At 45.6% G+C, this 22180-nt stretch overlaps 1 protein-coding gene across 2 annotated transcripts; it reads right to left on the reverse strand.

Annotated features, from left to right (window-relative positions):
* Positions 1-310: 310 nt before the first annotated feature.
* PRKAA2 (protein kinase AMP-activated catalytic subunit alpha 2) lies at positions 311-21399 on the reverse strand. Of its 2 annotated transcripts, none has more exons than XM_071750055.1 (9): positions 21171-21399; positions 14087-14228; positions 11869-11962; positions 10324-10468; positions 9373-9460; positions 6571-6795; positions 4659-5163; positions 2836-2962; positions 311-2175 (listed from the first exon to the last, which is right to left on the reverse strand). In XM_071750055.1, the coding sequence occupies exons 3-9, from the start codon at positions 11926-11928 to the stop codon at positions 1937-1939; spliced, it is 1389 nt and encodes a 462-aa protein (XP_071606156.1). In that variant the 5' UTR covers positions 11929-11962; positions 14087-14228; positions 21171-21399; the 3' UTR covers positions 311-1936. The 2 variants fall into 2 exon arrangements, with proteins under 2 accessions (XP_071606156.1, XP_071606155.1); XM_071750054.1 differs by having other exon boundaries at positions 21146-21344.
* Between the last annotated feature and the right edge of the window lie 781 nt (positions 21400-22180).

A 22180-nucleotide genomic window follows, 5' to 3' on the forward strand; every position in this document is an offset into this window, starting at 1 on the left:
CAAGTGTAATCTGTAACAAAAGTAAGGCAATTTTGTGTTTGGTTTTTTTTGGTTTTTTTGTTTTGTGGTTTTTTTTTAAAAAAAAAAGGGCCTTCAAACTGAAAATGTCCATTTAACTGCCAGTAGATGGCACAAATATCCCATATATGTCTTTGTTACCCAAAATGATCAGTACAAAAGGCTTAATGTGTTGTTCTCTTCCTTGCTTCTCATAGAAACTTGCAGAAAGTATAAAGTGCAACTGCACAAAACAAACAAACAAACAAACAAAAACAACTAGCAAAAAAAAAATCCCTCAAAGGGTCAGAAGAAGCTATCAAAAAGATGTATTGAATCTTTTTAAACTTGACTGACCACATACCTGGGATAAGCAAAAGTTCTCCTTTGCTTTGTTTCTTAAAACAAAACAACAACAAAGAAACAGAAAAATAAGAAAATCCCACCTAGGATTTTTTTGGCAGAAGTTGTCATAAAGCATTTGTTCTTTGACTGATTAGAATATTAAGTTCCTCCACAATGACATAAATAAAATTAAATACCATAGCAAAGCCACGTAGATGCCAATGCTGCTCATTAGGTTAAGCCTAGGTAATAAAAAAAAAAAAAACAAACAAAAACCACAATTATTTTCAACAAAGAGTCATTAGGGTATACCCTGGAATACCAAGAATTTCACCTTAAAATCCCTGCAGTTTGTCTGAAAAAAAAAATAAAAATTCTCTTCTTCAGCTCACCAGTAGTAAATAAAAATGAAACTCTGAATCCAGATCTCCCTGTTTACCCCATGGAGTGACAGAGGTCCCAGGAGTGGGGCAGGGGAGCCCCCCAGCACAGGGCTGAAGACACACACACCTTCACACCTTCAGAAAAGAAATCTCTGGTGGTGTGAAGCTGGGAGTGGGGAAGGCAGATTTGGCAGTGACTGGAGGGAGAAGGCTTCCTATGGGCAAGAGGAGAGGGAAATGCTTTCCAGCCAAGCTCTTGCCCAGCAGTGAGGATCCCCACCCTTGGATGCATGGTGAGTGAAGCACTGGGTGGCTCAGTGGCATCTTGCCCTCCTGGTTCATCTGAATCCTGCTTGGGATTCAGCCCCCAGAGCTGGAGGTGAGTGGGTTGGAGGGTGGTGATGATGAAGGGCTGGAAAAAGGCAAGGAGCCTCTGAATGCCATGAGCAGGTCAGTTTCCTCTCCAGTGGAGGAAATAAAGCATCTTAGGGGACACTCTGCTGCAAAGACTTGATAGATGGAGGCTTTCTCATGGCAGGTCTGCAGCAGGACCTTTGCACATCCCACTTTCCCTCCCCATCTTGAGCAGAGCAGGAGGGAGGGAACAGGGGGGGGGTGGCATATTGCACTAGTGCAGAAGCATCTCAGCAGCTGCTGATTTTAGGAGGGAAGTGTTAGCAGAGGCCAGCAGCCCCACCAGCACCCACTATGAGATATTTCATTACCCCTCTGCTCTATTCTGTGCAGCTCCTGGTCAACCTGGCTCAACCCATCCTGCCCCTGCACAGCAAGAGGGATACAATATCCACCTGGCTGCACACTCACTACATCACCAAAAGCTGGGCTGTGGCTCTATTAACTCAGGGTGAACCAGGAGGAGGGTGTTTTCCAAAAACTCAGGGATACATTTGTAACTTTACAGCTATGCCAACATTTTCCATCTGGGGGAAAAAAAGAAAATAAAATCTATTGGATACATTTCGCCACTGCCTAACCAGCGAAATAAAGTTATTCTTAATTTCATCAGTGCCTTCTTAGAGGGGAATATGTTTTGGGTCTGGAATTGGCTCCGTGTTCATTGGCTATGGAGCAGTGAGGGATGGAAGAAGAGGAGGAACAAAGCAGAAGGAAGAAGGAATCAGAAGTCAGCCCAGCTCCTCACAGTGCTATCGATACCGTGTGCGGTGGGACCGGTGCCTCGGGGCCAGCCGTCAGCGAGCCAGGGCCATGATCAGGCTGGCACACATCTCAAAGAAGTCCATGGTGTGGCTGCCCAGGCGTGGTGGGGTGGAGGGGATGCTGCCCACGAAGGAGCCACTCAGGGAGCCCATCAGGGACTGGCACTCAGCAGTGGCAGCAGCATCGATGCTCAGCCTGGGGCGGTGCAAACCGGCGGCGGAGCAGGAGCGCTGCGGGGTGGATGAGCCTGACCTCTGCTCCATCACTTCATCTTAAAGATAAAGGCACAAAAAAAAAAAAAGGCTGAGAGGCTGAGAAAACTGGGTTTGTTCAGCTTTGAGAAGAGAAGGCTTAGGGGAGACCTTATTACAATGTTCCAGCACTTAAAGGGGGGCTACAAAGCAGATGGAGACTCCCTGTTTACAAGGAGTCCCATGGACAAAGGGCAATGGGCACAAGTTGCTCCTGGGGAGATTCAGATTGGACACAAAAGGAAATTTTTCACTCTGAGGACAGTCAGACACTGGGATGGTCTCCCAGGGGAAGTGGTGGATTTCTCCACTTTGGAAAGTTTTGAGTCTCAGCTGGGCAGGGTTGCTGAGACATCTCATATAAACAATAATATTGGAAGGGTTGGGCCAGATGATCCTTGAGATCCCTTCCAACCTGACATTCTGTGATCCTATAAAAAGAAAAATGAAAAAAATAAGAAAAAATTGCATCAGTCTGGCATCTGCAATGCATGTTTGGTAAGGAACTGGTAACAGCAGTGGAGACAAATGGATTCAAAGCTTTCACTGACTCAAAAGAGCTGCAGAAGGGTTTCAAAATGCAAAGAGTAATCTTTAAACGTCTCGGGGTTTTTTTTTTTTCTTTCAAACTTGCCACTTTTATGTGGTTTACACTCTGCATTGCACCATTTCCCACTTACCATCAATACTTTTGAAGTCCAAGAGATAGCTGCGGTTGTCAACCTGGTAGAGCTGCAGGCTCATCTTCACATAATTTCCTGTCACCGGGTTCTTGCGGCGCACCCTGAGGTGGTAGGAGTTCACCACCTGCAACAGGAAACTTCCTTTCAGGGGTGAGATTCAAGGTAGCAAGATTTCTTTCCTTATTTAACAGAAAAACACAGTTGCCAAAAACAGCGCCTATAAAACGAAGCAAATGGCTTCGTATCTTATTTTTTCTTATCTTTAAAAACACTTCTTGGTTTCTGATGCAGCAGCTGCTGATAAAGCTGCCCTGACCTGTCTGCCAGGCACCAAACTGATGCTGCTTCTCCCTCACCAGCAGCAATGACCCCATGAGCCAAAAAGTCCACTCGTGGGCTTATTTCTGTGTGACAAGAGGAGGCTGGGCAGCTGGAAAGAGTTAAACTCTCCCATCACCACACCTAAATTAATCATCTGTGAATCAGCCCTGAGCTGCAGATTTTCTCCTGCCTCTTCCCACCCCACAATCTGCTGTGTCTCATCTGCACTGAGAGCTTTTCTCTGTGCTATATTTATGAAGCTACTGCAGGGACAGGAAAGCTATTTTGATGAAGAATCACATCTGAAGTTATTCTTAGGGTGGGAAAGACTCTTGTGAAACCTCCTCATATAAAATAAGCTCCACTGCCTACATAAAGACATTGGACTGACTTGGTTTGTGAAGCTGTAACAGAAATACATCAGGTTTGTTCTCCCACTGCAAAGCCAGGCAGCTTACAAATGTCTGGCTGGTGCAAGCATATGCATCTGGAGATGGTCCATCTCCTGCCTAGTGCAGTGGAATCAGGTTGCTGGGTGCTACTTGGCTTTAAATACATCCATTTATCAAAAATTAGGAGGAGATAGGGGGCTTTGGAGAAGCAGCACAGTGACATTCCCACTGTACAACCCCTGGAACCTGGAACAAGGAGGAGATCTCCTCTAGTGATGAAGATCTGGGCTGAAATTCTCCTTACCTTGCTCCTGATGCTCGCATGAGGCTGCTGTTAAAGGCCCTGAGTCAGGAGAGCTCACCTCAGCCACTGCACACAGATTTAGGGAATCAGGTTCAGCAGCAAAGATAAAGGGCTAAACCAAGAGATTTATTAATTGTGTTCTGAAAAAGATTGTGACTCAATGCTGTGTAGCTCAGAAGAAACACCTGAAGCAAGTACTGTTAACCAAAATATCACCCAGATTTAAATCAAGCTTCAAGAAGCTGAGTCCTGAGCCAGGGAAGCAGCAGTGTCTGAAGGTCTATGTGGTCCACAGGCACTGCTCCATCTCCATAGAGGAAAATGCCACCACATCAATGGTAAAAAAAAACCAAAAAGTTTATCTGTGCAGCTTTTAAGAAGATGCATATTGTGGCATGTTAGGACCCGAGCAGAAATAGCAAGAACTACTTTGCTCAGGAGCACTCAAGATGACCTCGCAAGGAATTAGCCACTAAAATTAGAAATGTGACTGGCTCCTCTTATCCCTGCAGCTAAAGGAAGCAGAAACATCTTCCCAGCCAGAGCCTTAGAGCATTCAGAAAGAAAAGTCTTATTTCCCTCCATAAATACACACCACGGGTATTGAACCCCGGCTAGCATCTCCATTCAGCCTGGCTGAATAAATGAGAAATGGTGATCACAATGAAATGATGATCACAAGGAGTGGATATTAGCTTGCTGAGGCTGTAACCATACCTACCAACCTCCTCCCTGAGCAACCCAGCTCATGGAACAACCCTTGAAAACCACCACCACGAATCCCCCGAGGGCTCCCTCCCTACCTTCCACTCGAAGTCCAGCTGTTTCATAGCCCGGTACACCTCGGCCATAATGTCATAGGGTTTGCTCTGGCTGCGGATTCCTAGGTGCCACTTGGCCTTTTTGACAGTCAAGGGTTTGGGTTTTGTGGTGTTGAGGGCATCCAGAGGACACCGTGCCTTGGGGCTGTCTGCTATCAACGGCGGCATCCGCTCGGGGTGCGGCTTCACGCCGGGAGGGATGTGCAGGGAGCTGTCGTCCATGAAGGAGCCCGTAGGGGGGCTGGAGGCGAGGTAGAACTCACTGGCTTGGTTCATGATCCTCCTGTTGTCGATGACCAGGTGGTAAGCCACTGCCAGCTGGTCCTGAGGGTCACCACTGTACAGGCTGTTCATCACCTCCGACTCGGTGCACTCAAACTTGTCGCAGACCTCCCGCACCGCGTCGTCGTCGATGACGGTGGCGTCGTAGGAAGGGTCCTCTGGGAAGAGGTAGCTGGGCAGCTCCTCCTTGAACCACTCGTGTTCCCTGAGGGAAGGCAGAGAGGGGACAACGTGAGCTTTGTGCAAGGTAGGCTGGAGTCACCAGGTGCCACCAGGTTCTGGCTTTCTCCTGAAAAGCACCTGGGTAGGTGGCTCTGGCGGTTTTGGTCTTGGTGGTTAAGGAATTTCATTGAGGAATAAGCAATGTGTTCCCAGCAAGTTGGCTCTAAATCCCAACAAGCCACGTGGACACCAGCAAACAAAATTAGGTCTGGGTTCCTAAAAGAGCAATGAGTTCCTAAAAGAGAGGTGGTGGCCAAATGAGCTGCAGACTGGGGAGCTCAACCCAGTCCTGCTTGGTCCCCCCAGTATCGCACCAGTGATGGTGCTTTTCAAGCCTGGCTGCTTGCTCTCCTGGCTCTGAACTAAGATCTCAGCACTTAGAAGATGCTCACACTCCTGGGTTACTCTGGGTCTGCTAGAGATACAGAGCAAAGCTGTCCACATACCTGATTCCCACTGATTCAAGTCCATGATAATTAGTGGCTAAATGCCACGGAGCCTTGTCTCTAGGTTCAATGTATCAGCTGTAATCTTGCCATGTGTGCTGCTGCTCTAAGATGCAATTAAGTAAATCCTCTAGTCTTAAGGGCTTGAGAAATAAAAAAGGCATTTTACTTGGTTTTACTGGAAGGGTAAAATTAAGGCCATTCATTGCAAATGCATTAAAAACCTGAGAACTCCTGAAAGCCCTGGTAACACTTACACATATGCTGAGCACACCAGCTAAGCATGATTGCTACATACTCCATACAACATGTATCAGGTTCCAGTTTTACAAAACATTTCTAAAATTACTCAGATTGTGAGAATTTTGAAGTCCTACTATCAGCTGTGAACTTCTCATGCTCTCTGAAGGCACAAATATCTGCTTAGGAGCCTGTTTGTTCCCTTTACCTTGAATTTCCACAGATAAACCACATTTGATATTTAACCATTAAGTTAGAGTAACTCTTGTGTTTCTCCTCCTTTCTTATTGGATAGACACTCAATACAATGATCACCCTCTTATTCTGAACTGGTACCCAGAGGGAGGAGATGTTGAAATAAAGTAAGGAAAAATAGCTGGCAGTTCTTTGGTTTATTGCATGATACAACCCAGTTTTCTAAGCACTATTAAGAGGTTTCTCAGGCTGCTCTTATAACATCATAACGTTTTATGCATAGAAAACCTATACAAAGCCATTGTTCATCCCCATCCACTGCCAGCCAGCAGCACCCACCTCTCCAGCACCACCCAAGCATCCCTTAAATCACTGGGGACAAACACCAGCTGGATTAGCTGACTGCTCCTGTAAACCACCCTCCCCACCTGCCAGCAGGTGACACCCAGGGTGGTCACCATGCCCCCAGTATGATGCCAGAGCCCCCACCCCATCCCACCTGGGCTGACCTGATGTCCTTGATGGTGGCTCTCTTGAGGGGGTCAACCTGCAGCATGTGCATGAGGAGAGTGGCGACGGAGCGGTTGAGGTATTCAGGGATGTAAAACACCCCTCCCCGGATCTTCTTGAAGAGGGTGGGGACATGTTCATCATCAAAAGGCAGAGTGCCACACAGAAGGGCATAGAGGATAACACCACAGCTCCAAATGTCCACCTCAGGGCCAGCGTAGAGCCTGCATGAAGGTAAAGGCAGGAAAAAAGGTGTCACTCCCATCCTCTTCTCCTCAGCGAGGATGAAGGTCCCTCTGGGAACCCCCTGCAAGCTCCCTGGGGGCCAGAGCTCCAGCCCACCCAAGGGCTGTTCCACACAGATGTCCCCAACCAAACCTGCCTAAGCCAAAATCATTCAAGGCTGTGAGGAAAGGACCTGGTGTAGGCTGCCCGTGCTCCTCTGGATGGCTGGGTACATCCCTGCTTCTGTTAGACCCTACAAAAAGCCAAACCCCAAATTCTTCCAAGAGCTCTGCCAGGCTGTTTGCTTCTTCACCCCCCAAGCCCAGGGCTCAATTTCTGTTTGTGCAGTGAGGTAGATGAAACTGCAGCAGGTTCCATATTCCTGTGTGTTTATTTTGGGTTGAAGTTTGCACACTGGCAAGCATGCAAGTGCTCCTGCTTCTGGCAAACTGAGAACCTGCTCCCTGGCATCACCAAGTCAGGCACCCCAAATAGACAGGGTTTGCTGCTGCTTGCTTGATCTCTCTCTTTTTTTAAATTTTTTTTTTTTCCTACAGCTGGTGCCTTTCTCAGAGATTTTTGGAGGCAGTGCCTGTAACATCCCATCAAAATAGAAACACAGAATCCCAGATGGTTTGGATTGAAAGGGACCTTAAAGAGCTTCTAGTTCCAACTCACCCCCTGCATGGGCAGGGACACCTTCCACTAGACAAGGTTGCTCCAAATCCCATCCAACCTGGCCTTGAACACTTCCAGGCATGGAGCAGCCACAACTTCTCTGGGCAACCTGGGCCAGGAGAGAATTTCTTCCCAATATCTCATTTAAACCTACCCACTACCCTCTCCCAGTTTGAAACCATCCCCTCTTATTTTATTACTTCATGCCCTTATAAAAAGTCCCTCCTCAACTTTCTTGTAGGCCCCTCGAGATATTGGAAGGTGTTCTAAGGTCTCCCTGGAGCCTTCTCTTCCCCAGGCTCAACAACCCTAAATCTCTCAGCCTGGCTCCATAACCTCCTCTGGACTTGGCCCCATAGCTCCATGACCTTCTTGTACTGGGGACTCCAGAAATGGAAATACAGAGACAGAAGCAAAGTTATTTTGAAAATTGGGACACATATCTAGACACCCCTTTGGTTCTCCTCAGTGGCCACTTCCAACAGACTGGAAGCCAATTCTTCTGCTGGTAACTGCATTGCCTCAGCAGTCAACTGGACTTTTAAGCCCCAATGAGATCCACTTTTATTACTCTGAAACCTGAGCCACCACGCTCTGCTGCTTTTGTGCTCTACCCAGGAAAAGTGCAAATGCATCAGCTTGGTTTTGGTTTTCTTTCCTACTTTTCTTGTTAATAAACCACATGTCCTGTATCCTTGGAACCATCAAGCTCTGCATCCCAGGACTGCAGGGGCTTGTTAATCCGCCATGTGCTTTGTTTCCTATGTGAACTGGGAAAAAATATACTTCTGGCCTTTATTGAAAAAGGAAAAGGAAATATATATATATATTTTAATCACTGTGTAGTTTCTGGCTTTGTCCCCCTCTTGACAACAAGGATTTACTTGCTTTAACACACAGAGCTGTAGTCACAACTGAGCTTTTTGGATGCTGGTCTAATTCCTAGGATACTCTGCCAACACTTGCACTGGTATAAACAGGGATAAAATCATCACAAGCACAGAGAAGACACTTGGAACAAAATGCTGTATGTAAAAGCTACACTGGATTAGGAAAACTAATTGTTCATACAAAGGGTGATTCAAAAACGTGGGGCAGATAAAGAGATGAAGGGGGACTGAAAATCACAACATCCATACTTGCAATGCTTGCTGTGCTATTATGGAGAAAGCCAGGGAAATAAGTCCATTTTATGTAACCTGGGTTCCTGACAGTAAAACACAAAACACTTTTAACAGTAACACTTCCCTGTCAATGTGGTAAAGTCCAACTCAACCTGGCAGAGTGTGTTCAGCACACCATATGTTGTACAGATGCTGCGTGCTCAGGGATGCAGCCACACTGGAGGTTTCTCAATTCATTGACTCAAAACAACATTAGGATGGCTGAACCTCCTGGCACAAACCAAACCCTGAGCTTAAGGAACCAGGGGACAAGTATTTTCAATACAAGAGTTCAACAGAGTAGGGAAGTGGTTAAAGACCTTGCTGATTCTTCTGTTGGTGACTGGTTTTCCTCATTAACACTGTTTCATATTACAGGTGGGCAGGAGAGAAAGGGTGGCTTGAAAAAGCCTTTCCATCTGAAACCTCAGTATCTGCATCCAAAGAGCAATTTTCACACTCTTTAATTAGCAATCTAAACAGTCAACATCTGCTATTAATAATTCCTCCTAAGTAAACATCCTTAGCAAAACGTGGTTTGCTATTACAGCTACGGGGAAATGTAATAGCCAAGAAAACTTTCAGATTCCTTGCCAGTAGATTCACCCAAACATAAAACACAGCCTGGAAGGATTCAGCTGCTTTTACTATGTGTGCAAAGCTGTTTCCAATCCCAAGAACAAATTTACAGACCATGTGCTCACACAGGCTCTGATTAGATGTGGCATGTCCTACCTTCCAGAGATGACTTCAGGGGCTGCATAATTTGGAGAGCCACAGCTGGTGCGTAGAAATTCTCCATCTGACATCATGTTGGACAAGCCTGAGAACAAGATGTTTCTTATATATATGAAGGTCCAGCCACAGAGGACTTTGTGTCACAAAGAGGAGGAGTGGTGTAGCAAGTTTGGGGGGGGGGGGAACGTGGAAGGGAAATGTTGGACTAATTTACATACACTCCTTCGAGCTGCTTCGAAAAAAATATAATTGGTAATTATGACTATAATTATTATTACAACTTTATTTTCACATCCACCCAAGGGATATTCACTCCAGGCTACTCTTGCTTCTCTAAGTTGCAAATCCCAGAGTTTTCTTTCATTAGCAGAGAGGAAAAGAGACATAATTCATCCCAGAGCACTTACATGATACAGGAATTGCGTGGGGTTGCGGAATTAGTAAATCTGGAAAAAAAATTATCACTACTAGGAAGGAGCCACTGGGGCCAAGCTGGTAGCCCAGCTATTTCAATGGATTTCAATAAGTAATGCCACTTAAAGGCTCCTGTTACTGCTCATTTGTAAAATGAAGTGAGGCCAAGAGCACAAAGCCAAACGTATGGAGAACACGATGAAAATAAACATGTGCAGCCAGCTCACCCTGGAATTAACTGCACCAAGGGTGTCTTACACAGAAATTAGCTGCATCTTTGGGTGGTCACACATAGCAAAGATTTGCAAATTACCTTGCTGCTCCATTTTTACTGTGAAGACAGAGGCAGCCTGCAGCAGGTAATCCCTGCTTTTGCCAAGCAGGCGGTGTTTATAACAGTGGGCTTTGCAGGTAAAGCAGCTGCTGGTGGTTAGGGAAAGAGGCTCTGGGTTTTGTAAAGCATGCTACAAGGACACGCTCCAACAAGCTTCTCAGAGCTGGCTGCATTTCTGGAATGCTGCTGGGGTCACATACCAAAATCAGCTATCTTGGCATTCATGTGTGCGTCCAGCAGCACGTTCTCTGGTTTCAGGTCTCGGTGGACGACCATGTGTCTGTGGCAGTAATCCACTGCTGAGAGAATCTGCTGGAAAAGGCGTCGAGCTTCTGCCTCTTCAACCTACAGGTGCAAAGGGAAACAATCCTGAAGGTTTGGGCTCTGTGAGGAGCTGACAGGGGAAGGTTTGGAAGCCCAAATGTTCCAGGGTGCAGAGAGAAAAATTGCAGAGCGCTTGCGACCAGAAGCGGCAAATCAAGAAGGTTCCCCCTCCCTCCCCCTCCTCTTGCATTTTAGAGCCTGAGAGGGTTTGCAAATGATACAACCCCCCGGATGAAATCAGAAACCTAAATTTAGCTGAGCTATCAAGAAGTACTTGTTGGAGACACCTAGGAGGCAATGGGCTGGTGTCCCAAGGGGAGCAGTTCTCCCACACAGCACATGCGGGTCAAGGCTGGACAAAACGCAGCAGAGGGGTTTGCTGGATGCTGCAGGGAGCAATTCCCTAAAGGGAATTCTTTCCTTTGCAGGAAAAAAGCTAAAGGTGGAATATGTCCTGATTTTAACTAGCTGTGTTAGCTATTTTATAGCTGTATTAGCTATATATTACAATATTAGCAATATTACAGAAATTATATCGAAAATGATGACGGGACTATTTTTGCTGGTTTCTGAATGCAGATGTTCAGCATTCAGTGACCTACACTGGGCCCTGATAAGATCCAAATGTGTAAAATGTGCTGGAAATCAGAACTCCAAGTAGAAAAGTAAATGGAGTCAGCTCTGTCAAACAGAACACTAATCTAAACCAATTCGTTACAAATGTATTGATTTTTGCAGTGTAGAAAAGAAACATGTGATGTTTCACCTGATCCTTCACCTTATTCTGGATGTCCCCTCCAGTCTATTTTTATCTCCTTGCCTTGCAATTGCTCCCTGCTTACACCAGAATGTCCTTGGGGTAGTCACTAGTGATTTTCTTTGCAACCACAATACCACATTTTAAGGGCTCAAACTCCACCTCAGGTGATTTATACCCAGCAGGATTACTGGCATTTGAAAATATTGTTCAGATAAGCCACACCCTTTAAAAAAGCTTCAAAAAACCCCAAAATGGAGCCAAGGGTGAGACAAATGGCCAGGATGGAGACCACACTGAGACCTTTTTCCCCCTGAGTGCACTGCACACCAATGAAACTGCTGCTGAACCCCGGGGGTTTTGCCAGGCAGCCTATAGCTAAAAATGATAAAGCTATGCTAGTTTTCCAAATATTTTGCACTAGGCAACACGTTACCTTGGATATTTTGGTTTGTGTATCAAAATACATCAGGGAATGCTGCAAAAAAATCACAGGCAACTTTCGTGCGAGCCGGGTACGAGACACTCCAGATGGGATTGCTGTGAAAAGCAACTTCTATTTTGGGCCTTAACCTTAACTCTGTTCCCTTTAGCAGTCGTTTTCCTTTTAAACACCATCTTCTACCCACATAAATGTTTGGGCTGACAAGTTACTGGCACTTACACGTCCGTGCTTACAGATGTAATCAAACAATTCCCCTCCAGAGACGTATTCCATGACCATGAAGAAGTCAGTTGGTGTGCTGATGACCTGGTACCTTGGAAAATAAAGTGGATTTGGAAAAAAAAAAAATATTAAGAAGAACAAGGAAAGGTTTTAAACACATTATAACCCTTAAAATAACAATTTGTTTGGATCTTGCATTTATAATCACTTCCCACTTCTCTTATTTCAAGTATAATCTTTCGCTTGTCTATGAAAAGATCACTCTGACAGATCTATGGCTCTCCCTCAAGCTTTTCAATAATCCTCTGAAATCTCTACCAGACAATGCCATCACATTTAGGACTGCTCTGAATTTTGGGTTGTTTTGTTTTTTTTTTTTTTTCCTAAGATTTGCATCAACAGCTATAGAAATGAAAGCTTCGTTAACTGGAGGCAAGGAGGGGGAATATTTCCTCACATCAAGGATAAAGATGAAGGACTCTAAACACTAGAGGGAGCTTCTTTTGGAAACAAAATGAGCACCCAAAAAAGTTATTTTTCAAATATTAGATTCCTTTATAGGCTAGAATAAAAAAAAAAAAAAAAAAAAAAAAGGTTCCTTAGAAAAAAAAAAGTGTTTCCTTTGACTTGCAAAGTTATTCTCCCTTTTCATTCAAAATGATTCCTGAGAGCTGCAAAAGCATTTGGGTGTCCTCACTAAAGTGCCAGTGATCAGATGAGGTCAAGACAACTGCAGGAATTCACAGCAGCAGAAGCTGAGCCCCTCTGTTTTAATTCAGAGACATTGTTGTTTGCTTTTTAAGAGCTGAATTCCTGTGGGGTTTAATTTGAAAGAAACAGATTGCAAAAATTTTCAGAGTGAATGGGTGATAGCCCCAGGAAAAATCAAGAGAAGCAACTTGATTTTTCTGAAGTGCTCTCGACCCAGAAATCTAATTTATTTTCAATTGCCCCACTATTTCTTTTATATATATGCAAAAAGAAATGGAAAGAGGATGTTTATCTAATTTGCTGTCCTCAACACCTCTTTATCACTATATTTTGTAATTGCATTATGTACCATAGGAGACAGATACTGCTAAATTTTTAAGCTTTAATAGCCTGGTAAATGGGTGAACTGGACTTGTAGGATGCTGGATGCCCAGCTGAGGACTTTTGCTGTTTTTTTCATGAAATAATACCAAGCTGTTCTCCAATAAATCCACGGAACTGTAGAGTTACTCTAAAGTCAACAGTTGCTGCATGGTTAGTTATTTAACTGCAGAGAGAATTTGTTTTTCCTTGCCTCTAAGTCCCAGGTATTTGCTATATCTCCTGCCAGTTTTAAGGCTGACCTAAATGTCAACTTATCCTTGCAGTTACCATTCAGCAGCTTTCTTTTATAGAAATGCCAAAGATATTATCAAGTGCCTCATTTATGTGGACTGCCTGCACAAACTGGGGGTTGAGAAAAAATCCCAGAGCCTGGAGTGCAGGTGCTGATTTCCAGCTTCAACTCAGGTTCATCAGAGTGGCAGCTTTGAAAACTTCTGTCTGAATAAGAAATTTTTACAAAATGTTCCTTTAAGCCCTGGATAATCAGGCCATTAAAACACAAATTCTATTGACTTCAAGCCAAGACTTCCCTCCACGGGCTGTAATTCCTCAGGCACAATTCTCAGCAGCTTCAATTCTGGATATATCAAGTGAAAAAAGGGTCAAATGACCAAAACTCCTAATAGCATCCCATCAAAGACCCTCTCTTTGCACCTTTAGGATGGCCTCTGCACAGGGGAGAGAGGACAGTTTGGGTTTAATTGAGCAAAACTTAACACAGGGACATCAATCTGTTGCAATAAATCAAGACTCCCAATGGAGGAAACACAGAATTATAGAATCATGAAAGGAACTGGTTTGGAAAAGACCCCTAAATGTCCTCTAGTCCAACCCCCCTGCAGTCAGCAGGGCATCCTCACCTAGATCAGGCTGCTCAGAGCCTCACCCTGAATATCTCCAGGAGGATGAGGCCTCAAAAACCTCTTCCACCCTTCCTCAAAGTGTTGTATCCCCTCATAAGTTAGTGGCAGACTCTCAAAAAACCCCATTTGGCTTTAATGTGCAAAAACTTGTCCACATACCTAAGTTTTTCTACTTCTCCTGAAACCAAGTCAAGCAAGTAGGAGAAGCTTCTGCAGCTGGGAGGAGTAAGCAGAGTGTGAGAGAGGAAAATACTCACAGTTTGATAATATGAGGGTGCCGGAAGAGTTTGAGGTTTTGAATTTCTCGTTTGATCTTCCCAACCACATCCAGGCTGCGAATTTTCTGTCTGTTGAGGATTTTCACTGCTACTTTGTGACCTGTCAGCTGATGTTCACCAACTATTGGAAAGAGAGTGTTGCAAAGTCACTAAACAGTGTAGCAAGATTCAGGAAAGCACTTTAAGACACTGATTTAGAAGCAAAAAAGCAGCTCTTTTTTTTCAAAAAAAAAAAACCCAAACAAACCAAAAGATGTGAGGGTGAAATATTTTAAACTTGTTTTTTGTCTCTTCACTTGATTGTTTTCCCAGTAGAGTTGTGGAGGACAGAAAAGGGGATTTATCTGCAAAAAGCACTGAAGTAATGAAACAGTTACTAGAGGAGGTCATACCCAAAGCTAATTTGCAAGGATTTATAGGATGCTAAAGCTGGATCTATCAGAAACTTATATATTTAAACAGCAGAGGAGCATCTCCACTGTCACACACTTTTTGATTAAACCCCTAGTAAGCCCAGTGTTAAAACCAAACCATCACATTGTTGTTTTTTTTTTTTTAAATGACACAGGGATTTTCCCTGCCCAAAATAGGATTTGCATTACTAAAAGGAATTTCTATTTATACTTCCTCCAGCGTGCTTCTGGGTTTGATGACAAGCTGCAGGAGCACTGCTGCACTGCAAGAGAAAGTTCTGGGTTTAGAAAAGATGCACAAGTATCACTAGGGGTGTGTATATTGAGCACTTGGTGCATTGAGATGCTGCTGCTTATCCCCTCTGTGCAGGGACAAGCAGTAACCACAGTCTGGGAGCAGCAGCACAGTCACTGATTTAACAAAAATGTGAAATGAAGTCAGCATCTGATCCATTTGCTATCAATGAACAGAAAACATTAAAAAAAAAAAAAAAGAAAAAGCACCTAATATGATTTATATTGAAGTTAACAGAAGAAACTGCTTGAAAACTGTCACTTGGATGTTAAAAGGGTTCCCCAACCATGAGCTCCCCCTCCTCAGTATTTTCTCACATATCAAAACCACTGACCTAGGGATGGCTTTCTAAAGCCTGCAGAGAAAACCTGCTTGCAGTAAATATTTCTGCTCTCTAATTAGCAACTGCCAGCAATAACACAGAGCTCAAGGAGTTAATAATTACGAGCAAACCTGGTAATTACTTGATTAGACTCTGTAATTTCTAATGAACTGAGCAGAAGCCCAGGGTGTGAGCAGACGGCGTGAGAAGGGCAGGGCAGCAGCACTGGCACAGCTCAGGGCACACCAGGTCACTATTATTAGCCAGCAGATAAGACTTGCCCAGAGATTCTTTCCTCAGTAAGAGCATCCTAAAAATAAAACACTTTACTGCCCTTGAAAATTAAAGCACTGCTTTGCAGGTCCATTTTATTCCTTGCAAGACTTGAGACTGCTCGATGAAATGAAAATAAACTCAGCCTCGCAGTAGAGATGCAATTTAGGGATTAGCTGAGGGCTGGAGGAGGAAGATAATTCCTCTTGTGAGGTGCAAGGAGAGAGCTGTAAGTAATCCAAGGAGATATTTTTCCCTGGTGTATCCCAGGGGAGAGGAGAGCAGGGAGTGCTGGGCTTGCCTCAAAGCAGAGAGACTTTGCTGGGACAATATTTGGAAGGTACAAAAGGTACAGCCCCTTCATTCACTGCAAGAAATTCTCCCTAAGAGTAAATAGCCTTATAAAGGGCACTGATTCCTCTTGGCCAAGGTTGTCATGGTCTCTGTGTGGTGTAAGTTACACCAGGGAGGACACAACAGAGGGATGTGTAAGCCAACTTCAGCAGATGGTTTTGAGACCAAGTCTTTTAGCAGCAGCAGTTGATTTGATAAACTACAGCACTCCTCTACCTCTGCTCTCTTTCCTGGGAACACAAGAAGATGAAGTTTGAAAGCTGCCCTTGATTCAATCAGCTCCATTAAAGAATTCCAACACACCATTAAAAAATTCCAACCACTACATTAAAGAATTCCCAGCACCCTTGAGGTGGGAAACTTGGGAAGAGCAAAGCAAAGAGGTTTAGCACTGAACCAGGAAAAAAAAGCAGATTTCTGCCATCCTCTGTTTAAAGACAATTTTTCTGGCCTTGTCCCTGTACATGCTTTGAAATTTTTTTTGTTAAACACACACAAAAAAATAATGGCCATGCCTGGAATGAATAATTATTGTTTTTAATACCATTGCTGATGAGTTCATCTCCTTTCCACCCCTGAAGTGTAACTCGGAGGAGGTTTGGTAGCCCCAGTGCATTAATAATTAAAAATAAACAGCCTATTTTGTAATCCATCTTTTGCTTACAGTAAGCATCAGATACAGAGATATTATTGTTCCAGTCCCCAGTGGCTTGTTAAGCCTACTGAAATGCCTTGAGAGACAGAGAGAACATGATTTTGCTGGCTGGTGGGAGACTTTTAAACCTTTCATGTCTCTCCAGCCTCTGGATGCAGGAATTTTGACACAGGGAAGTTAAGGACAACCTTAGAGTCTCTGACTCCATGTGCTGGGAGATGTTGATGGGATGATCTGGCCCTGGGATGAGGAGCAGTGCTAAATTCTGTGCCAAGGGGATGCTTGTGGAGCTTGACCTAATGGTTTTGTCACCTCCTTGCCCCAAGGATGGGCAGTGGTGGTCTCAGAGGGTGGTGAAAAACCTCCTTCCCTCCCTGCCTTCAAAACAGAGGAGGAGGGAGGGTGCTGAGCAGCAGGATTAGAAAGGAGATTTGAGCATTTGTCTTGCCTTTCAGTGATAAGTACTCAGGTAAGCTCCACCACAGCTTAAAAGCAACAAGGAGGACTCAGGGGGGGCAGAGCAGGGAAAATGGATTTGGCACCGAGATGAGGAGCAGCACTGCACAATGTGCTGCAAAAAAAAACCCCAAAAAGCCAGCCATAAGGGTTAGGTGGTAAAACTGAGCCTCATCTCCAAAACCCAGCACCATAAGGACATGGTGTGAGTAGCCTTAGCTGCTACTCTGCTTGCACATGTGACTGCCTGAGTAGCAGAGAGCTTCAGCATCAGGTGCTGTTAAGGAAAGATGGGAAGAGATACAATAGAATTAGTTTCTGAAAGAAGACCCTTCTAATTTAGTTATTTTTAAAAGACAAAAACAACAACAAAAAAGGAGGGATAGTGTTTATCCCACAGTCAGATGATATAACAATTCCAACTCCTAGACAACATGTTTTTTTACAGCAGGTACCAATGAACCTTGCTCCTTAGTGGATGTTTGCTGCAGGCCAGGCAGCACAAGCAACTAAACTTTTTGCTAGTGCTTCAGGAGAATGTCAAAGTTTAGGGAAGGATGAGAAAACTCCTTTCCCTATCAGCTGTGCAGCCCTTATCTTAGCCTGAAGTTAAACATGAAATCCATCCAAGGAATATATTTAGCAATGCTGAATTAATTCTGCCCCAGTGCCATTTGCTCCTATGTTATATCTCCTCTTCTCTTCTCTTCTCTTCTCTTCTCTTCTCTTCTCTTTTTCTCTCTTCTTTCTCTTTTCTCTTCTTCTCCTCTCCTCTCCTCTCCTCTCCTCTCCTCTCCTCTCTTCTCTTCTCTTCTCTTCTCTTCTCTTCTCTTCTCTTCTCTTCTCTTCTCTTCTCTCTTCTTCTCTTCTCTTCTCTTCTCTTCTCTTCTCTTCTCTTCTCTCTTCTTCTCTTCTCTTCTCTTCTCTTCTCTTCTCTCTTCTTCTCTTCTCTTCTCTTCTCTTCTCTTTTTCTCTCTTCTTTCTCTTTTCTCTTCTTCTCTTCTCTTCTCTTTTTCTCTCTTCTTTCTCTTTTCTCTTCTTCTCTTCTCTTCTCTTCTCTTTTTCTCTCTTCTTTCTCTTTTCTCTTCTTCTCTTCTCTTCTCTTCTCTTTTTCTCTCTTCTTTCTCTTTTCTCCTCTTCTCTTCTCTTCTCTTCTTCTCTTCTCTTCTCTTCTTCTCTTCTCTTCTCTTCTTCTCTTCTCTTCTTCTCTTCTCTTCTCTTCTCTTCTCTTCTCTTCTCTTCTCTTCTCTTCTCTTCTCTTCTCTTCTCTTCTCTTCTCTTCTCTTCTCTTCTCTTCTCTCTCTCTTCTTTCTCTTTTCTCCTCTCTTCTCTTCTTCTCCTCTTTTCTCTCTTCTCTTCTCTTCTCTTCTCTTCTCTTCTCTTCTCTTCTCTTCTCTTCTCTTCTCTTCTCTTCTCTTCTCTTCTCTTCTCTTCTCTTCTCTTCTCTTCTCTTCTCTTCTCTTCTCTTCCCTTCCCTTCCCTTCATCTCTTCCATCTCCTTTAGTTTCTCTTCCCTCAAACACAAGGTCTGTCCTTCAGAAGCAGTGATACAGTGCCTGAGAAGAAAGGATCTGACCCTAACTAGAGCCCATGGAGGTGCCACCATAACCAACATAAACCTCAGGCACTGCCAGTCCTTGAGGGATCACAAATGGGTCACCTTGGTGGCCAGCAAGTGTAGGTAACAAACCACCAAGTGGTCACCAGGGACACCCTGTGGAGCACTACATGGAAAAATATTTGTCACTCTGCTGGATTTTTAGTGAAGTTTTCCAAGCTGGAACCACCATCAGCCTCAGGGTGTGAGAGCTCTTCAGGGACCTGCAAAGTGGGATGTGCCCAGGGCAAACACAGCAGCAATTTGTCTCAAACCTGTTCTCACCAACCAGAAGATGCCACCTCCTTCCTCCATTGCTTCACTAAACTCAAAATCCAAGATATTTTCCACAGCTGTATTTCCTGAAAGTTAATCTTATCTTTGTCCCAGAGAACAGGGAAAATAACCATCACCAGCACACCCTGTATTTGGAAAAAACCTTGAGCATTGGCATGAGACCATCACATTCCCACTCAACACATCAGTTCCTGCCACCTTCTCCTCTTGTAAAAAAATGCTGAATTTTAATCACCAATTTCCAGCTGGAATTTCAGTAGTAGCAAGAAAATCCTGCTCTCATCTCTCAACCTATTTGCTCCCCTCTGTGCCTTGTAGGATCTTTCTATATCTATATGTAGGATCCTTTCTATCAAGGAACTCAGTGAGCTTAAAACTAACCATCTCTCACAGCATTTAGCCAATTTTTAGGAGGAGAAGTTCACCAATGACTGAAGCAGTGCTGAGCCAGAACCCTAACAGGGCAGGAGGGGCTTTTCCTGCCACATCTCTGGTTTCTGATGGCTCAAAGTGACTGCTCAGCTCCAGCCACAAGTTCAAGCTCTGGTTACTAACCCAAATCCTTCTTTTCCCCTGTCTTTTTTTTTTTTTTTGCTTTAATTTCCTTAACAATTGTAACCATTAACAATTGTAACATGATTTCTTCACCTTGAGGAGTGAGGCAGAAAAAAGTGCCTCTTACAAGAAAACATCAGCAGCACATCACTGATGGCAGAGGCCTCTTTTGTGAACAAAGAGTTATTATACACAATATATGCAAAGTTTGAACCAATTCAGACAAATACCTCTTTGCTCTTCTCATGTTTCTGGCCAAACAGGGTGAATACAGGTTTTTCTAAAGCTCTTTTTATCAAAATCCTATGATTCTCTCTAAACAGGAAACCTAGTATCTTCATCTCAGTTTTCAGTCTCAAGTCCAAATTTCACCTGTTGGTTGTAGGTAAAATATTAGGGAAATGAAATATATAAATGGTACATATCCAGGATTTTGAGCTAGAAAACCTCTTTTACATTATTTGAAATGTTTCTTTGGAACCTGTAATTTTTTTACCAAAGTTGGGTCATTTATGAGGTTGGGGATGTTTGTGCTACATCCTGAAATATAGCTAAGGAAAAAAGGCTATTGTTGGCAGGCTTAATTTGATCCACAAGGAGCAAATTGCCTTTGGATCACTTTTTGAGGCCTGCTGGTCTAACAGGAGTGATTTAACTGGTCCTTACTTTTAGAAGGATTTATTCCGATAATTCCTTAGTTGGTAAATTTGTGGTTTAGGATTAAACACAGCAATGTATTTTTAGGGGCTTGATTAATGGTCACAGGTGGATTTAGCTCCAAGTGGTTTCTTTCCCCCTCTGTCAATTTTGGTTTATTTTAAAACTCCAGTCCCTGAGTGCAGGCACATCCAAGGAGCCACAGCCCTGGGGGTGACCTCTTGGTGGGGTGGGGGACAAGGAGTGGGGCAGCTGCTGGAGTGGAACCTGTTTCCAACCAGGAATCATATCCATCCATTTTGCTTAAACAATAAATCTTGTTGAATTATTGTTCTGCTGCTTGGCTGGTTTGTTCATTGGGGTTTTGAAAAAAAACACCTTGAATCCAAGATGTGAAATTTGCACATAATGGCAGAATTCACACGAAAAAGGAATTACAAACTGGGAGGAAATCCTACAGGCAGGTAAAGTTGGCACCTTGAAAAACACAAATTGATTGCTCTGGTAGCAATGCCGGGGGGGGGGGGGGGGGGATCCCTGCCCTGAGCCCTCCCCTCCCTGCCTGCTCCGGGCTCAGCTCCATGGAGCTGCTCCCCAGGAAGGTCCCCTCGGGAGAGGGGGGGGGGTGTATGGAAAGGCAGGAAACCCCTTTCTCTCCCGGTTCCTCACGCTACGAAAGCCCTTTGGAAAGTCAGGGCCAGCCGGGACTCCAGGCTGGGCAGAGAGGGGCAGGATGAACGCCTTGTTAGCTCCTTCTTTCCTCTCCAACCTCCCCACCACCTACCTCCCAGTTCGGGAGGAAAAGTTTCGGTGCCTCCCGCTCTCCAGCATCGGCACCAGGGGGGCTGCAGCAGGCGAGGGGCGAGGGCTGCATCCCCCAGCAGCTCCCCGCGACCCCCCCCCCCCTCATCCTTTACAACCCCTCCCAGACCTTAAAGAGGAGGGGGGGGCACCTCCCACCCTCACCCCACCGGAACGCCGGGCCCCGCCAAGCCCAGCACCGCCCGCCCCCCCCGGGGATGCTGTGGGGATGGAGGCCCCTTTAGCGGGGAAGGGGCGTGAAGGGAGGCAGTGGGAGACCCATCCTAAGCCGGCTCCCCTCCTCCTTCCACCATCTCCTCCTCCTCCTCCTCCTCCTCCTCCCCCCCAGCCGCGGTACTCAGCTCTTGACTTTGCCGAAGGTGCCGACCCCCAGGGTGTCTCCCAGGACGTAGTGACCGATCTTCACCCGCCCGTCGTGTTTCTGCTTCTCGGCCATCTTCGCCCCCCGCCGAAGGACCACAATGCACAGGGCCGGCCCGGCGGGGCTCGGCTCGGCTCGGCTGGGATCGGCTCGGCGGGAGGGAGGGAGGGAGGGAGAAAGGGAGGGAGAAAAAGGGAGGGAGGGAGCGGAGAGAGAGGCGGGCGGGAGCAGCGGGAAGGAGCGGCGGGAAGGAGCGGCGGGAAGGAGCGGCGGGAAGGAGCTGCGGGAAGGAGCTGCGGGAAGGGCCCTGCCGGGCAGGGAGCGGGAGGCGGCGGGGGCGGGGGTGAGGAGGGGACGCGCCCGCTGCCGGTGGCAGGTGGGGAGGGGTGAGGGGGGGAAGGCACACACCTCCGTGGGGTGACACCTGCCTGCGGGTGACACTGCTTCGGGGCGGCATATGCCGGGGGGTGACATCTTCCTTGAGGTGACATCACCCCTAGGGTGCATCTTTCTGGGGTGACACCTTCCTTGGGGTGATACTGTCCCTAGGGTGCATCTTTCTGGGGTGACACCTTCTGTGGGGTGACAGCTTCCTTGGGGTGATATCACCCCTAGGGTGCACCTTTGTGGGGTGACAGCTTCCTTGGGGTGACACTGTCCCTAGGGTGCACCTTCGTGGGGTGACACCTTCATTGGGGTCACACCATCCCTAGGGTGCACAATCCTGGGGTGACACCTTCCTTATGGTGACAGCTTTCTTGGGGTGACATCACCCCTAGGGTGCATCTTCCTGGGGTGACACCTTCCTTGGAATGACACGTTCCTTAGGGTGACACCTTCCTTGAGGTGACACGTTCCTTGGCTGCATCATCCTGGAGTGACACCTTCCTTGGGATGACACCACCCTTAGGGTGCACCCTCCTGTGTTGGCACCTTCTTTGGGTGTGTTCTTCTTCAGGTGCTCCCTGTGTGGGTTGAGTACACCTGGGTGTGACACCCTCCTGGGGTGACACTGT

The sequence above is a fragment of the Heliangelus exortis genome, chromosome 8 (genome assembly GCF_036169615.1).
Source record: "Heliangelus exortis chromosome 8, bHelExo1.hap1, whole genome shotgun sequence".
NCBI classification, from domain to species: Eukaryota; Metazoa; Chordata; class Aves; order Apodiformes; family Trochilidae; genus Heliangelus; species Heliangelus exortis.